A 19,624-nucleotide genomic window follows, 5' to 3' on the forward strand; every position below is an offset into this window, starting at 1 on the left:
ACACGGAACATCACCAGAGAACAACATCGGCGACGAAAACCAATGAGTCCGGTGAAGAAAGACCGGTTCTCGAGAAAGGGGTCTATGAAGCGACACTCAATTTCCAAGACAATTCAAAAGATAACGGTAAGACGGATCGGGTTGCCGCCCTAGATAATCAGACGGACCCAATACCCTCGGATCTTCAGAGTTTGGGCCCAATGAAAATTGTTAACTTCCCAACTTCATTAGCCCAATCTGGGTGCTTTGGCCCTTTTCCCTCTTTTAACTATACTCCTCCTTCAGTTGGTCAACATAGTTTTGATAATGGTCATGTCCGCTCTTCTTTAAAGAAACGTTGCTTACAGCGCTCTCCCCCTAGCGAACTCACAAATTCGATCCCAAGAACCACCCTGTTTCAAGCCACTGAAAGAAGTCGACCTCCCCCCATCATCGTATCCACCACCACCACAGATGAACCAACTCAGATCCCTCAACCCAGTGCCGGCCAAAACATCGATGTACAGAACCATGAATTAACCGACCTAGTGGTGGAATCAACAGAAATTGAAGCGACAGCTGCAGTGGGTTCCCTAATTGGGTTCGAGATTGAACCTAATAATTGTATCCTAGCTGAAATTCTTGGAGTATCAGGTGAGCACAATGTTCCCCAATGAATTTCCTTTCTCTGAATATTAATGGTATTGGGGGAGAGCATAAGGTGGCATGGATCAGACGACTTAAAAGAAAGCATAGGTTATCATTTATTGCAATCCAAGAAACACAACTCCTAAACGCTAAGATTATTGATGCAAGGGCTTGTTGGGGCTCTACTAATTTTGGTGTTAGTCGCACTAGCTCCTACGGAAGGTCTGGAGGTTTACTAAGTCTGTGGGATAATAAGATGTTCACTTCTGCTGATGTTATATCCTCTCGCAATTATCTTATCAATATTGGCACTTGGGAAGGCATTTCAAGACCAATAATTATTGCTAATATTTATGGACCACAAACTCTACGTGAAAAGGCATTATTATGGGAAGAATTAAAAGGGATCATACAAGCTATCGATGGGGTGTGGATCATGATGGGAGACTTTAATGTAGTAAGGAGACCTCATGAGAGATTTAATTCAATTTTCTGTTATCGTACAGCCAGAGACTTCAACAAGTTCATACAAGAGGTGGGTTTCACAGATCTTAAAATTTTAGGAATGATGACATAAAATTGAGCAAACTTGATCGCTTCCTAATCAGCCCAAGCTTTCTTGATATCGCTCCCAAAACCTCTGTCACCGCGTTACCACGAGAACTCTCCGACCACTGTCCCATACTACTCTCCACCACCAAACCGGACTTCGGCCCCCCACCATTCAGGCTCTTCAATTCCTGGTTACTGTGAGAGGGTTTTGAGAAGACTTTCATAACCAGCTGGAATAATTTCATTGGGTTCGGTACCCCGGACCAGTACATGGCGGCAAAACTAAGAGACGTCAAAGAAGCCTTAAAAAAATGGAGAGCAACAGAACACCCCATAGAAGAGGATACTTTAATTAAACTCAAAAAGGAAATAGAACATTTGGATCAGGAAGTTGAATCCAGGGCACTCAACATAGAAGAAGCGACGAGGCGAAGGGATAGTTTCAAAAAAATCGCAGAACTCAAAAAACTCAGAGCGTTAGACATAAAGCAAAAGTCCTGGGTCAAATGGGTTGTAGACGGGGATGAAAACACTCGATTCTTTCATGGCCACGTTAACAATAATAATTCGAAAAACGGGATTGATGGACTCATGATCAACGAGTCATGGTGCACTGACTCGACGATGATAAAACTGGAGGCCTTCAATTTTTTTGCCAATAAGTTTAAAGAAAAATGGCCTTCCAGACCGAAACTAAGCAACAACCAATTTAATAAGATCACCCCAGCTGATTGCAAGATGCTAGAAGCGCCAATCTCACTGGAGGAAATTAAGGAGGCAGTGTGGGCTTGCGGAAACGAGAAAGCCCCTGGACCCGACGGATACACATTCAAATTCATAAAAAAAAATACTGGGGTGTACTGCTGGGTGACATTGCGGCTGTGGTCAAACATTTTGAGCAGTATGGGAAACTGGACAAATCGTGTAACTCTTCATTCATATCCCTGATCCCCAAAATCAAAGACCCCATTATGTTAAGTGATTTTAGACCCATGAACCTAATAGGATCATTATACAAGATCATTGCTAAGATCCTCGCACAAAGAATAAAGAAGGTTATGGGGAAGTGCATAGATGAAGTTCAATCTGCATATGTCGAAGGTAGGAATATTCTTGATGGGCCGTTGATAGTAAATGAACTATGTGCCTGGGCAAAAAAGTCAAAAAATAAGGTCTTGCTTTTCAAAGTTGACTTCGATAAAGCATTTGATTCCATAAATTGGGGATTCCTCGACTCAAACCTAAAAATCATGGGATTTGGAGACAAATGGAGGGCATGGATTAAGGGCTATCTTGAATCTGCCAAATCATCTGTCTTGGTTAACGGGAGCCCGACTAAGGAATTCCCAATCTCAAAAGGGGTGAGGCAGGGGGATCCGCTATCACCGTTCCTCTTTATCATAGCTATGGAGGGATTAAGTGCAGCCATGCGGGCTGCATGTCAAACCGGAGTCTTCCAGGGTTTAGCACTACCAAACGGTGGACCAACGATCTCCCACTTACTATACGCAGACGACGCACTGTTTGTCGGAGAATGGTCCAAAAGAAACATAAAAAACCTTGCCAGGGTCCTACATTGCTTTCATGCCTCCTCCGGTCTCAAGGTAAACTTTGATAAATCAAAGGTCTTTGGTATTGGCGCTGATATGCATGAAGTCTCAAGATGGGCCACAACTCTTGGTTGCAAACCATCCTCTCTTCCATTCACTTACCTTGGTGTTCCGGTCGGGGCGAACATTAAATTAATTAAAAATTGGAAACCGGTGATCGAGAGATTTCACAAAAAAATTGTCCATATGGAAATCCAAAACTTTGTCGTTTGGTGGTAGACTAACGCTTGTTCAGTCGGTTCTGGGTAACTTACCTACTTATTATCTCTCGATATTTGTGGCTCTCGAGGGGGTGATTGAGACGTTAGAACGTATTCGTAGGAAGTTTTTATGGGGTAGCACAGATGAAAAAAGAAGCATACACTGGGTATCCTGGGACAAAGTCACTGCATCCAAAGAAATTGGCGGGCTTGGTATTGGTACCATAAAATCTCTAAATTGCTCCCTCGTTATGAAGTGGTAGTGGAGACTTCGATCTGAGCCTACATCCCTTTGGGCCAAAGCCATACATAGCATGCATAATTTATACAACAAACCAGACCACTGTTATGCAAGCAAATACATACCAGGTGCGTGGAAAAACATCACAAGCATCGGAAAATACCTTCAAAATAAAGGTATCCCAACCGAATCAGTGCTACACAAACAATCAGGTCCATGTGGTGAAACATGGAGATGTAATCTCACTGTTGACGGATCATTCATAGTAAACGTCCTCCGGAAAAAACTAGACCTCAACCCCACACTAAACCTGGATCAGTTTACATGGCTGAGGGAAATCCCGATTAAAATCAATTGTTTCATTTGGAGGGCTAAAATGGGCAAAACACCTTCAACCTTGGGCCTTTTATCCAGAGGGGTAGATGTGGAAAAAAAAATTGCAATCACTGTGAAGAAGTAGTGGAATGCGCAGAGCATGCACTGGTGGGGTGTAAGTACGCGAGCACGGTTTTACAACTAGTGCTAAAATGGTGTAGAGTTCCTCTCGTAGAACTCAAAACAGTACATGAGGTGATCACATACGCTCAAGCATGGTCCAACTGCTCCATAAAAAGAAGGTTGCTAATGGGAATCTGTTACGACATGCTCTGGAACATTTGGAAAGTTAGGAACAACATAATTTTCAATAAAAAACGGCTTCCTGCTCTCATTTGTGTAGACATGATCAAATCCACTACATACCTATGGATAAAAAAGAGGGGGGAAATAGGAGTATTGATTGGTTAGTATGGTGTAGTTCTCCGTTTCTTTGTGTGTAATCTGTAATCTTATTATTTGTACGTTGTTATTTCCCCTCCTCTAGTCACTTGCTAGAGGGTGGTCTTATTAATATATTTGCCGGTTCCAAAAAAAATGTGTCATGAAGATCCGATTTTTTTTAAATAAATTAAACTTAGCAACAGATTAATGATGGATCAATGAGAATTTTTGTATTGATGATTTTATAACAATTATTTGACTTATCATTGTATTAAAGAAGTTTTCTTAAATAAATAAATAAATAAATAGGGTCCATTTTTGTTTCTCGCACAAGACTATTAAAATCATCGGACCAAACTATGATGTCAATACTCTGCTTGTTTGATGAGTTGGTGACATCATGATAGAAGTTCGTGATATTTTATAAGTATCATCGTTGTTGAGAGACAATAGTCCCATAATGCTCATCCATACCGTTAAATTTTGATTTTTTTTTTTTTAATATTATTACTTGATCAATACTAATCAAAACAATGATAAATGTTTGGAAAATAAATTTATGATAAAATAAATGGAGCTTATATAATACTTGCAAAGTGGTATGTAACTCTTGAGGACAGAGTCCAATTGAGCAAGGTAATATCGATTTTGGTAGCATAGTGAATATATTTTTCTACGATATCCGGTTAATAATTCTTGTTCACACAAACATCCAATCTTTAGGTAAAGAGAACTGGTTCGGTTTAGAGCATGTGCAAGATGGGCATCAGAACAAGGCCAACAATTTTAAGGTGCCCAATTGTTTTTTAATAGTATGTATTGTTTCAGCCAAATTCAAATCTAAAGCAGTCCAATCATTATGTTTATTATATAATTGTTTATCTGAATTTTAGAATTTAGAAACTAAAGTGTTTACAGAATCAATACTTTATCCGATTACTAGATTATATTCATTGTAAAATTGCTTATAAGAAATCAGGTTATATGATTATCAGATCTTCAAATTATATTTATTGTTTGTAAAATTCTAGTGATGAAGTCTAAACAACCACCTAGTAGTCAAAAACATAAAAAGAGAAACCCTCGTTGTATGATGCCTTTTGTTAATACAAATTGATTACTTTTGCTAATCGGCATGAAAAGAAAGAAATAAATAAGACCCAAATAAATCGATGTAATTTTAATTCCCTTTTTGACTTTTGAGGTCACTAAACACTCCCTAATTTACAATTTACATCTTTATTTTAATCCTCCTACATATCTAACTTCAAAAATTCATTACCAATTTATAAACTTTTATCTAAATTACTATAAATTTTGGAAGATTTCATAAGCAATTTGATGTCGAACATCATATGTTTGACCTTAAAAAGTCATAACATGATACCAAAATCACAAACGACATAAAGGGTCGGGATTCCTTTCGGGTTATTGGTCGAAGCACATATCAGGCACATCGTGCATAAATATAAATATAAATATAAATTCTTATACACTGTTATACTAATAATATTATATTTTAATGTACTAAAATTCCATTTTTTTAAATAAAAACAGGCAACAAAAGCTTTATTGCTCTAACAAACAATATTTTAATTCGTTACACAATAAGGTTAGGGGGCTTCTTTTGTAAAAATATTTTCTATTTTTGTTGTTCAATAAGTTTTTTTCTAGATATCAACTATCAAGTCAGTTAACATTCTACACTTTGAGAGACATTAAAAATACATTCTGAACAACCAAGTTGAAAATATAACATAAATTCTAATATTTTCCATCACAAAAACTCATTTGTAAAGCTTTCGTGATGAACTTAACAACTCTCTGTTCGCAGAAAAAAATCAAAAGGATGAAATTTTATATAACTAATTGAATAGATAATTGACATGTTATATCACTATCATATGTTCATAAGTAGGCATAGGCCAAAACTCAAAATTACTTAAAAACTCCAAATGTGTTGTATTGAATGTTTATGATAGTGATACACTATGAATAAACAATCAAACTTTTAAAAAAATGATCTCAAAACAATTATCAAAGTGCAGCTTTGATGAAACTTATAATGAAATGCACCATGTTGGCTGATGAATGATGATAACAAGCAAAACGGCTTAATGTAGAGAACAATTCAAAACTAAGATAGTATTTGACTAAAGAAAAACATCCAAACGCAATATCTGAATAACAAAGTGCATAGATTTTGTCTTAAAACCATCACAAAACGTAATTCATATCAAGTACTCAAAATTAACCTACAAATTAAAAAACTCAGTACCTTCTACCAGCTCCACCTCCATATCCACCACGACCACCACCATACGCCCCTGGTATCGATGCGGAAACCAACGGAGTGTCCTCCTTGAGGACAATTCCAGGAAGCTCGCTCATTCCAAGAGATGCAAGCAAGTCAATAGTCTCCTTGTCGACCTCGATGCGATCTGTTTTAATGGCGGATTCATCGGGGACAAAGTCCATACGGCGCTCTCTCTCTTCCTCTTGTAGCTTGAGCGAGATGCCTCTGACGGGTCCCTTCTGGATACGCTTCATCAGGTGAGTGGAGAATCCGGCGATCTTGTTGCGGAGACGCTTAGATGGGATGATGGCAACTTCTTCAAGGATTTTCTTGTTGGTGTGGAAATCGAGTGTCATTTTGGAGTAGTAACGCTCGATTACCAGGCGAGATGATTTCTTGACGGTTTTGGTACGAACACGACCCATTTTTCAGGAGGGAGGGAGGGAGGGAGGGAGGCGCAGACGAGAATGCGACGGCGGCCGGTGGGCAGAGTAGAGTTTGCTCAGATTGACGCAAGGAAGAAAGATTAGGGTTTCGGGATTGAGCACGACACTTTATAAATTATATGCCTGTAGTTTTGGGTCTAGTGGGCTAAATTTGGGCTCACATTGGACGACAAATATTATTTTTTGCGGTTTTGTTAGGATGCTATTTTTTTTTTGTCAATGTGGCAATGTAGTTTTTTTTAGGGGCTGTTTGGCAGGATCTGAATTTTTAAGATCTGAATTTTTAAGAGGTCTGAATTTTTAAGAGGGTCTGAAATTTTAAGAGCTGAATGTTTAACATGCTGTTTGGTTGGGACCTCTGAATTGTTCTGCTGAATTATTAAAATGACCATTTTACCCTTCTGTTTTATTTTTTTAATTAAATTCATCTGTTTATTTAGAAAATAACCTAATAAAAATTCTTAATTATGTATTAAAAAATATATAAACACCATATAAAATTCAAATTTAGCATAAATCAAAATTAAACACAAATCCAAATCAAACATAAATATTTTTAAATCCACAATATCATACTAAAATCCAAATAAAATCCTACAAATCTAATTTCATCCCAATTGATTCGCAATCTGGTCACGTAAATTATCCATGTATTCATTTCCTTGTGAACCTCATTCCATATCGTGTACGTTTTCGACATCATTTTGTCCCCCTTGTGGTTGAGCATTGTTCTCCTCGAACGCCATAAATAACTCATCATGAATATCGCATTTCCTTATGAAATTGTGGACTGCAAAACAAGCAACGACTATATCTCTTTGCACTGAAAAAGGAAAAGGAGCCATTCGCTTTAGAATTGGGAATCTCGCCTTCAAAACACCGTAAGCACGTTCAATAACATTTCTGAGTTGCGCATGTGCATGATTGAATTTTTCTTCCTTAGTTAACGGACGTCGCCGTCGATAGTCGGCTAACCAATACCTCGTGTTGCGATAAGGAGTCATAAATCCACGAGTGTTGGTGTATGCAGCATCGCAAAGGTAATATTTATCTGTACATATCAGTAAAGGAAGTATTATATATAGAAATTTAATATCGTATTTTAGAATAATCTTAAAAAGAATTAAAAACCTGGAGGAGGGAACGGAAAGCCTGAAGTCGGGTTACATGCAACTTCTTTCAAAACTCGCGAATCATGTGTTATACCCTCCCAACCGGCCCATACGAATGTGAACATCATATCAAAATCACAAATTCCTAAAACATTTTGAAAGCATTCACCTTTTCCTCTTCCCCTATAGCGAGTTTGTTGATCAGCAGGCACGACTGCATGTACAAGAGTTCCATCTAGCGCACCTATTGCTCCAGGAAAGATTTCTTTTAGCTTACGATGCCTCTCTGAGGAATTCACAGTTGCATTAGAATTCGTTGGCACTATAACTTCTTTTGCAAAAATCATCATTGCATTTAGCACCTCATGAAAGCATCTATGAACTGTTTCTGTAGAGTGTTGAAACCTTCGTTTGATAATCCTGAACCGTTTATTATGTGCTATAGTAGTTAAGAACATAGCCATCTTTTCTTCAACGCTTATATGCCTACTACTTTGCAACCAATTATTTCGTCTAAAATGATTGCATAAAAGTACATATGCTTCACGTGAAAGACGCATCAGGTCTTTACATTGTGTAGAAGTTCCATGTAACAATTCTTGTGTATGTTGATGACCACTCATTTCCGAATCATTATCAATTGCCCTTCCAATTCTGTTGAATGCTAGATTCAACCAATAGCAACATAGTAACATGAAAAATGCAATTTCTTCATCCGAATCCATAAGCAATCTGTTATTTTGAAAATACATAACAATTATATTAACAACATATAATATAAAAATTCATCAAGCCATTAATATCAAATAATCCAAAACACCAAGTAATCCAAAACATCATGTAATCCAAAACATCAAGTCATTAATGTCAAGTAATCCAAAAAAAACCATCTAGTTCAAATCAAACATCAAGTAATCCAAAAAAAAAAGCCATCTAGTTCAAACCAAACATCTAGTTATCCAAAAAAAAAACCATCAAAACATTTAAAAAATCTACTTAGCGAAACATTCCGTAATGTGCTCCAACAGTCTTGACCCAATTCTCACAAATAGCTGGATCAATGGTTAACCACACGTGCCTCTTATCCGCACTTTCACCAAAAAGAGCAACAGCAGTAGTGTATCTTGGATCAAATATTCCCCATCCTAATTTCTCCAATTTTTCCATACACGCATCCAAGTTTGAAGAAGAATGCTTTTCCACAAATATTTTAGCAACTGTGGCAATATCTTCACCGATTTCAAGCAATCTTGAGTTGGATGCATCTTTACCCTTATCTTTACCCTTGTCTTTACTTTTATTTTGACTCTTTGCCGTATCTGTAGTCTTTTGTTTTTTTGATTGAGCGGATGACTCGTCACCGAGACCTACAGTTTCTTGTTGAGTGCAATCGATGTCATCAAAGTCATGCAAACTATAGTGGCTTGAGTCTTGAGTAGGACGGGGAAGGGTAGAAGTTGGTCCCCAACTATGCATGCATGTCGCAGTCGCGCCTTCAAACAACTGTGTGCAAAGGTCGGGATACGGTAATGGTGTGCGTCTCAAAGAATCCACATGTTTGTTTGACTGTTTGGAAAAAAATATTTTATTATTTAAAAACATGAAAATCAATTTTTTATAAATTAACAAAATACCTTCGCTTCTAGTTCTCATTCTTCTTTGGAAAGATTAAAGGTGTTGGTTGTTGAATTGTACACATTACCGGTTTTGTTTTTTAACTTCAAAAAAGCACCAAACTTTGACTTTAGGTAGTCATAACGGTTCTTCATTTGTTTTTGGTCGGCAATAAAGTTATGTTCAATTTTTAGTGTTTCGGCTACATTTCTCCAAGAAAGTGCTTTCAAACTACTCCCTTCCCGTCCATTGATCGTAACTTCACGTAAACAAGCTTCAAGAAATGTTTTCTCTACACCTTCTACCTTCCAACTAATCCTATCCTTCTTTTCTCCCATTTCTTTGATCAATTCAACAAAAAAATGCATGTTTTAGCAACAAGTTATGCATTACAAATACACATAACATCAACATATAATGCATTACAAATGCACATAACATCAACATATAATGCACTACAAATGCACATAACATCAAACATAAAAACATTGAACACAAACAATTGAATATAAAAAATCAAACATAACAGGAAAGACTACAAACATAACAGGGAAATCAAACATAATAATAATAATAGAACATGTCAACATTCATTATGTTCATTGACAATAATTTTTTTAACAAAGAAATCATTTTTTTTAACAATAATTTTTTTTAACAAATAAGCATATAACAAATCAGCAGGAAATCAATTTTTTTAACAATAATTTTCGTTTTTTTAACAAATCAGCATATAACATCAACATATAACAAGAAATCGTTTTTTTTTTTTTCATTTTTTGAAGAAATCAGGAACAAATACATAAGCTGATTTGTATTTTTTTTTTCTTAAGGTTTAGGAGCATCAACAAATCAGTTTTCTGAAGAAAGAAGATAGAAGAATAGCAAAAAAAAAAAAAACCAAATGTGCGAGAGCAACAAAGCAGCAACAAATCGGCCATGGTAGGTTCTTGAATTGCGATGTTCTTTATTTGAGATCCATCGTTTATGTGTATTTTAGCATCCCACTTTCATTTATTTCTCTTACATTACAACATGGTACTTCTGTTTCTATTATGAAGACATTGAACTTTGAAAAATCTACTCATTATAGCATTCTATTTGAATAAAATTTCTATAATTAGGTAGATTTCTCAAACTACAATGTTGTAATATGAAGAAATGAAAGTAACATTCTACAATAAACAAAAATCTAGAGTCTGAAATCCATGAACAATGTGTTGTTGCATCAGGTATGATACACACTTCCATAAAGTATTCAAAGTTTATACAAAACTATGGAAATTCCAACAAGAGAATCGACAAAAGCTGGTGGAATCTGGTCTTAAAAGATGGGAAATTGGTGATATTGCATCAAGAATTGGTCAACTTTATTTTGGGCAATATATGAGAACAAGTCAAGCCAGTTATTTATCTGAGGCTTATATTTTTTATGAAGCAGTTTTAACAAGAGAGTATTTTAAAGATGGATTATTCCAAGATCTTAATCTTGCAAATAAACAATTGAGATTTCTTGCTAGATTTTTGACAGTTTGTCTTGTGTTGAATCGAAGAGAAATGGTGTATCAGTTGGTAAATCAGCTCAAAATGTTGGTTTCTGAGATCAAAAGGGCGTTTCAGGTATTAATCTTTTTGTTATTTGTTACAAGGGCGTTTCAGGAACTAATTTCTATTTTTTGAGATCAAAAGGGCGTTTCAGGTATTAATCTTTTTGTTATTTCAGGTATTAATCTTTCAGGTATTATTTGTTACAAGGGCGTTTCAGGAACTAATTTCTATTTTTTAACAATAATAATGAACTAATTTCGGTTTTTAACAAATCAGGAACATATAAACATAAAATGTTGTTGATTTTGATTTCGTTCGGGAGGGAATATGATTTTCAGAAGAAGGAAGAAAGAAGAAAAACAAATGTGCGAGAGGAAGAAAATACCTGAATATGCGACGGCGTTCCAGGGAGAGGCGTCGACCGGCGGGTGGACTATCAGTGGTGGCGGCGGCGGCGTTCCAGGGAGAGGCGTCGACCGGTAGACTTTCAATTGAAGGCGACGTCGGATCTGGTGGAGAGAACAGCGGGGAGCATATGCGAAGGAAAAATAAACGGGAGAAAACTGGCGAATGGGTATTAGGGCAAATAAGGGACGCGGCTTCTTTTTTTATTTTCAGACACTGTTCAACATCTGAAAAAATAAGAGGCAAATATAGTTTTAAGAGGTAAAAATTAAGATGCAGACAAACGATCTGAATCTGATTTTTTAAGACATTACCTCTTAATTTTGCAATTAAGAGGTAAACAAACGGACCCTTAGTATGTCTATTTTTCCGGTTTAACATCGGTCATTCTTTCTTCTTTGATTTTCTTTCGGTTTTGATCTCCAATAGACTTAAAATAATTGAAGTTCTATTTTACTTTATTTATTATTAGGTATGAGACATGAGTTAGTTTGAAAAAAAATAAATATAAAATTTTAACAATTCGAAAATTTTAAATTTATAAGAAAAATGAAAATTTTTTAAATTATTAAAATTAATTAGTCTTTAATGTATTGAATACATTACATATATAAACTAGGGATAAGCATCGGAACTAAGTACTCGCTTTTGGAACCGGAACTGCCGGTTTTGGTACTGGAACCGCCTTAAGCGGTTCCGGTTCCGGTTCTAGTTTTTTCGGAACCGCTATCCGTCATAACCGGTTTATATATATATATATATATATATATATATATATATATATATATATATATATATATATAATTTCATATAAATGTGTGTTACTTAGACCGGTTTATAATATATTGGTCCGATTTTGTTCGTCTTCGGTCCGAATTGATTTGATTTGGGTTGAACTAAATTGTAGTTTTATCGACAAAAGCTAAAAAATTAATGTGACCAGGTTACCCGCTCCCAGAACCGAAACCGCCGGTTCCGGGACTGGTTCCAAACATTTAAGAACTGCCTAGAGGGGTTTCGGTTCCGGTTCTAACTTTCTAGGAACCGCCGGTTCCGGTTCCGTTTCCGGTTCTCGCCAAATGAGGCGGGTATCCGCCTATGCTCATCCATAATATAAATGATTTCTAATAAATACTTTACATATATATTACCTTCCATATTAAATGTAGAATTTTAATTTAATAAAATGAAAAATATAATAAAATGACAAGTATAAAAATAGAAAATATCATGTATCTAAATGAAGAAGAAAAAAACATGTGGCAAAAAACCTTCATTTATTATAATAGATTTATAATTTTATAAAATTGGATGGGTTTGACCAGCCTATTCATTTATCCTCACATCAATATCTTAGATCATTTACATCACTAAGTTGTTTAGTATTTACTTTATTATAATTTGACTTTTTATATGAAAAAAAAAAAAAAAAAAAAAACCCTCAAATTTATGTAATGTTTGTTAAGTTGACAAAAATATTAGATTATTAGGTGTGAGATCTGTATATTACATGGGTTAATTTAAAATATATATATATATATATATATATATATATATATATATATATATATATATATATATATATATAACATTAAATTAAAATGTAAACATAAAATATTTTTTAATGTGCAACTTTAAAATAACAAATGAATAAACGTATTTATTGCAATTTAATATCATATACATATACATGATGTTTGGACCTTACCAAGTTACCACTACCTTTGTTAATGTTATAAAAAATTATGTCTAATTTGTTGTTTAATATTCGTACTTCCGTTGGGATTATCCCCAGTGAAGTATTTCGTGTTTTCAAAATTTCTTTATTTTCACATCTATTTCAAAACCCATAATATATATATATATATATATATATATATATATATATATATATATATATATATATATATATACACAGAGAGAAAAAGAGAGAACGTTCAGTTGAGAACATTTCTTATTGTGAGAACATTTGAGAGCAAATTTGGAACTCACAATTTTTTTTAATCAAACTTATAAAATAATATTCATATAAATCAAAAAATATTTACAAACAATTAAAAAATTCACAAACCAACACTACTCACCACCCACCACCACCTCGACCACCCATCATCACCACCACCACCACCACTCACTGTCACTCGCTACCCCTACCCCCACCCATCACCCACGAAAACCACCATCACCACCTACTTCTACCCAACCAACACCACAACCCTCCATCACTACCCATATTAACCACCCATCACCCTCACCCTCACCTACCTCTATCACCCATCACCACCACCTACCACCACCACCCATCTCCACCATCGCCCCCATTTACCACTCGCTAAAACCACCACTCGCCACTACCATCACCACCCACCACCTACCGCCGCTACCCATCACCACCATCCACCTCCCACCAAAACTACCGCAACCACTACCACCTGCCACCACTAACCACCGACATTTATCACTACCTACCACCATTGTCTATCACCATTATCCACCTCCACCACCCGTCACTACCACACGCCACCGCTACCCTCACCCATCACCCACCAAAACCACTACCCATCATTATCAACACCACTCCCCACCACCTACCCACCTCCACCACCCCCACCCACCACTAACATTACCCATCATCTACCACTACCTACAACCCACCATCCACACATTACCAACCACCATCATCCACCTACCACCACTTACCACCCCACCACCACTACCAACCACTCATCACCACAACATATAACCTACTACCACCACGCATATCCACCACTAGTCATCGCCCATCATTCACCACCCGCCTCCATCACCTACCACCATCATCCATACCCCCACCCCCATCCACCATTATTATTCGTCACCACCCCCAACCACTACCCACAACCCACCCACCTACCACCACTCATCAATACTACCATTCATCACCATCACCCACTTCCACCACCTGCCACTATACATGCATCACCACCATCACCCTTCACCACTAACCACCACCACCACCCACCACCACCTACTAACACAACCACCCACCTAACATTATAATCACTTCCCACCACCTACCACAAACATTACCACATGCAACCACCACCCTACATCACCCACCCATCAACATCACCACCACTTACAACCACCATAAACCAATTATCACCCATGACCTACGACACCCATCACCCACCACCCACAACCAACAACACCACCACCTGTCACTGCCAAGCACACCATCCTCGCCCACTTTCACCACCACACATATCCACTATACCACCACCAATTACTATCTGCAACTAAATGTGATTGAATGCATATAATCACATAAATCATGTTTAATTATATGTATTTAGTCACATAACATACATGTGATTAAATACATATAATCATATATGATTATATATATTTAATCACATATGATTTATATAAACAAGATTCAATTTCATGTTTTCCATTCAATAGTTTTGCTCATGTATTTAAGCAAATCTAATTATATAATATTTAATCACATATGATAAATATGGAAAAATATTTGTTTTTGCTTTTTCTTTATTCAGTAGTTGTTCTCATGTATATAATCATATATGGTTATATATATATATATATATATATATATATATATATATATATATATATCACATATGATTTATATTAACAAGATTCTTTTTTGTCTGTATAAGTCATATGTGATTAGATACATATAATCACATGTGATTAGATGTATTTAATAACATATGATTAAAGTTGACAAAGAACAAATATTAAATCCATAACGCGATAATGAATCTTTCCACATAAATCATATGTGACATGATAAATATAATTACATGTGATTGTATGTATTTAGTCATATATGATTTATATGGACAATATTTGTTTTTGCGTCATTGATTCAATTTCATATATATATATATATATATATATATATATATATATATATATATATATATATATATATATATATATCACATGTGAGTATATGCATCTAATCACTTATGAGTTATATGGATAAGATTCATTTTTTCCAAATAAAATCATATATGATTAGATACATATAGTCACATGTAATCATATGTATTTAATCACATATGATTTATATGAAGTATATTTATTTTCATGTTTTGATTCAATAATTGGTCACATGTATTTTAATCACATGTGATTATACGTATTTAATCACATATGATTTACAAGTACAAGATTCATTTTGCGTTCTTGATTCAATATAACTTATATTTAATCAATGTGATTATATATATTTAATCACATATAACTTATATGAACAATATTCATTTTCTCGTTTTTGATTCAATTGTTGGTCTTTGTCCAAATGAATCGTATGTAATTAGATACATATAATAACATTTTATTATACATATCTAATCACATATGATTTATTTGGATAAATTGTTTTTTCAATGTCTTAATTCAATAGTTGTTTCCCATCTATATAATCATGTGTATCCAATCACATATGATTTATATTGACAAGATTTGTTTTCACTTTTTATATTCAATAATTTTTATCAAGTACTTAATCATATCTAATTATATGTATTTAATCACATATGATTAATTTGGACAAATATTTGTTTTTTCATTTTTTATTTAATATTTGTTCTCATGTATATAATCGCATGTGATTAAATACACCAGAACAAATATTGAATCGAGAACACGAAAACAAATCTAGTTTATACAAATAATATGTGATTACATACATATGATCACTTATGATTCAATACATGAGCACAAATATTAAATCAAGATCACGAAAATGAATATTCTCAACATAAATCAAATATGATTAGATACATATAAACACATGTAATTATATGTGTTTAATCATATATGATTTATGATTAAAAAACTTGTTTTGATGTTCTTGATTCAGTAGTATTCTCGTCTATATAATCACGTGTGATTATATGTATCTAATCATATATGATATAGATGGCCAAGATTTAGTTTCATGTTTTCGATTCAATAATTTTTCTCATGTATTTAGATTTTAGTCACATGTGATTATATGTATTTAATCACATATGATTAGTGTGGACATAAAACAAGTACTGAATCGAGAACGCAAAACGAATATTGTGCACATAAACCATATGTGATTAAATATATATAATTACACGTGATTAAATACACGAGAACAAAAATTGAATCGAGAACGTGAAAACGAATATTGTCGACATAAATCATATGTGATTAGATACATATAATCACATGTGATTATATGTATTTAATCATATATTATTTATATACACAATAATCATTTTCACATTTTTGAGTCAATAATAGGTCTTATGTATTTAATCACATATGATTATATATATTTAATCACATATGATTATATATATTTAATCAAAATCATATATGATTTTGATGCATATGATTTAATAAGTTTTTGTATTTCTAATTTTTTGGATTGTCTTTTGCATGTTTATTTATTGGTTTTTCTTCTTTTATATATTTTTTTTTCTTAATTAATCATGGTGTATTACTCACCTTTTGAATTAATAAGCTTATATATAAATTATAATTGGGTAGACCCTAATTTCTAGCTAGAGGATCAAATAGAATATTAATATTATAGTAGTTATTATATTTTGTTTAATAGGTTTGTCTTTATTATTATTTTTTCAAATGGGTTATATGAATTGTGTCATGCATAGATAAATTGCGTCAACCCATCTATGTTTGATTTTTTTTAGCCAATATATATTTGATGGACCATTTAGATATTTATTTCTTAAAAGGCAGTCCACGAGAATTAAAATTGTATCCTTCCACTCTAAGTTATGGGCCTTGACCTAATTGTCTCAACTTAAATATTAATTTAACCTAAAAAAAGTTTAGAAAGGACCTAGTATCACTTTAATTAGACGCTACCAACCATTGCCTTTATGCATCTGACAGTCAACATTTACGTTTTCCAGCGCCTTGTTCTCTTTGGTGTCTCCTTCCTCCGACGAAGTTGTATACTCAAAGCCATATCGCAACAACAACTCGATGTTGAGAACCAGAAAATAACGAAGTTGGAGTCCATCGATAGATTATACTCTTCGATCTCGTATAGGTGCGCGACCTCATCCGCATCTTCGACGTACCTATCATCGATATCGTCTTTTCGATCTCTTCGTCGCCACTAATTTTGGAAACGGTCCATCGACTGATACGCTCATTGATTGAGACACAGATCCCTTGTAAAATCGATTTAATGGTCCGACACTTGTTTTCCAGCTCTAGTAATAGAAATTAAGTGGAAAATTTTCTTCAATCTAACCTCCATTGTGACAGTATTTGATTCTGGTAGAGATTTCTCTAGATTTGTGATTTGTTTTATGGAGATCGGCAACAAAATCTAGTTAAACTAAATATGGGAGGCGAATCAAAATAGAAGATGATATGAAGCAGATTCATAGAAAGAGGAGAAATAGCGTTCCGACGGTCCGGTGAAATGAGATCGGAAAGCATATCGGGTTACGAGGGAGATACTTTTGCTTCAGCTTCAGCTTCAACCACCGACGGTGGGAGGAGTAAAGGCGGAGGGAGGTCATGAACAACTAGGTCTGGAGAAGTGTAAAGGCAATGTTCGATGATTCTGGCGCCATTCTACAGATTCATATGGCGGCCCAATGTCTCCGACGGTGGTTCGGTGGTTGGTCGCAACTTTAATGGAGATCAGAAGAAAGGAAAGAGGAACATCCAATTTCATAGTGGTAGGGTGGAGTGGGGGTAGGGGAGGAGTAGGATTTAATTTTATTTATCTAATTATTATAAATAACAATTTTTTCAACGAACTTTAAAAAATTTAAGGTTTGAAATTAGTGGCTTATATTATATATATATATATATATATATATATATATATATATATATATATATATATATATATATATATATATATATATATATATATATATATATATATATATATATATGAGGAAGTGTTGGAAGTGTTAAAGAAGGAGAAGCTTTACGCTAAGTTCTCCAAATGCGACTTTTGGATACGAGAAGTCCAGTTCTTGGGTCACGTGGTTAACCAAGAAAGGATAATGGTTGATCCCGCAAAGATCGAGATTATGGTGAAGTGGGAACATCCGAAAAGTCCGACGGAGATTCGAAGCTTTCTAGGATTAGCTGGATATTACTGACGATTTATACAAGGATTTTCTTCGATAGCTGCTCCATTAACAACTTTGACCCACAAAGGAGCCACATATACATGGAGTGAGAAACAAGAAGAGGTATTCGAGAAGCTAAAGAAGAAGTTATGCGAAACACCGATACTTTCTCTACCCGATGGAGTTGAAGATTTTGCGGTTTACAGTGATGCATCTGGAGTCGGGTTGGGTTGTGTTCTAACCCAAAGAGAAAAGGTGATAGCATATGCCTCTCAACAATTGAAAGAGCATGAAAAGAACTACCCCACTCATGATCTGGAGTTGGCAGTGGTAGTACTTGCCTTAAAGATATGGAGGCATTACCTCTATGGCACGAAGTGCAAGCTTTTCATTGATCATAAGAGTCTTCGATATCTCTTTAATCAGAAAGAATTGAACATGAGGCAACGATGCTGGCTAGAACTACTCAAGGACTATGGCTGTGAGATACTTTACCACCCCGATAAAGCAAATGTTGTTGCTGATGCTCTCAGTCAGAAAGTCAACGTTGAAAGGAAAAGGCCAAGAGCATTGAGAATTGAAGTCGTCTCGACGATTGTGGAAAGTATCAGGAAAGCTCAAGAAGAAGCTTTAGAGAAGAATGACCGAAAGGAAGAACGTTTGGGCAAACCGTTAGTGTTCGGTACAAACAATCGAGGATTGAAGGTATTCCAAGATCGGATTTGGGTACCTAAGACGGGAGGAATAAGAGACCTTCTGATGGAAGAAGCACACAAGACCATGTACTCGATTCATCCCGGTAGCACTAAAATGTATAGGGACCTAAAACCCTACTACTTGTGGCCTATAATGAAGCTCGATGTTGCGAACTATGTGGCCGAGTGCGTGACTTGTGCAAGAGTTAATGCACAACATCAGAAACCGTATGGGAGCTTGGAACCTTTGCCTGTACCCATGGGTAAATGGGAAGACATCACCATGGATTTATTGACCAAACTGCCCAGGACAAAGAGCAGTTACGACATGATTTGGGTGGTCGTGGATCGTTTCACCAAGAGTGCACACTTCATAGTAGCCAACGAGAAGTTGTCTATGGATA

At 35.2% G+C, this 19,624-nt stretch overlaps 4 protein-coding genes across 4 annotated transcripts; 2 read left to right on the plus strand and 2 right to left on the minus strand.

The window, feature by feature from the left end:
• Positions 1-652: 652 nt before the first annotated feature.
• On the plus strand, positions 653-1,204 carry LOC145006074 (uncharacterized). Its single transcript, XM_078965171.1, has one exon. It carries the CDS (start codon positions 653-655, stop codon positions 1,202-1,204), a length of 552 nt encoding a protein of 183 aa, XP_078821297.1.
• A 4,915-nt stretch (positions 1,205-6,119) lies between these two features.
• LOC145035747 (small ribosomal subunit protein eS17-like) lies at positions 6,120-6,814 on the minus strand. The gene has a single exon (XM_078984251.1). The coding sequence runs from the start codon at positions 6,708-6,710 to the stop codon at positions 6,261-6,263; it is 450 nt and encodes a 149-aa protein (XP_078840377.1). The 5' UTR covers positions 6,711-6,814; the 3' UTR covers positions 6,120-6,260.
• A 552-nt stretch (positions 6,815-7,366) lies between these two features.
• LOC144998037 (uncharacterized) lies at positions 7,367-8,505 on the minus strand. The gene is made up of 2 exons (XM_078957875.1): positions 7,863-8,505; positions 7,367-7,782 (listed from the first exon to the last, which is right to left on the minus strand). Exons 1-2 carry the CDS (start codon positions 8,464-8,466, stop codon positions 7,403-7,405), a joined length of 984 nt encoding a protein of 327 aa, XP_078814001.1. The 5' UTR covers positions 8,467-8,505; the 3' UTR covers positions 7,367-7,402.
• Positions 8,506-10,672: 2,167 nt separating this feature from the next.
• LOC145006091 (uncharacterized) lies at positions 10,673-11,308 on the plus strand. Its single transcript, XM_078965188.1, has 3 exons — positions 10,673-11,077; positions 11,181-11,195; positions 11,282-11,308. Exons 1-3 carry the CDS (start codon positions 10,673-10,675, stop codon positions 11,306-11,308), a joined length of 447 nt encoding a protein of 148 aa, XP_078821314.1.
• Positions 11,309-19,624: the final 8,316 nt, after the last annotated feature.

Source organism: Lactuca saligna, chromosome 1 (assembly GCF_052625555.1).
Source record: "Lactuca saligna cultivar CGN05327 chromosome 1, ASM5262555v1, whole genome shotgun sequence".
Classification (NCBI taxonomy): domain Eukaryota; kingdom Viridiplantae; phylum Streptophyta; class Magnoliopsida; order Asterales; family Asteraceae; genus Lactuca; species Lactuca saligna.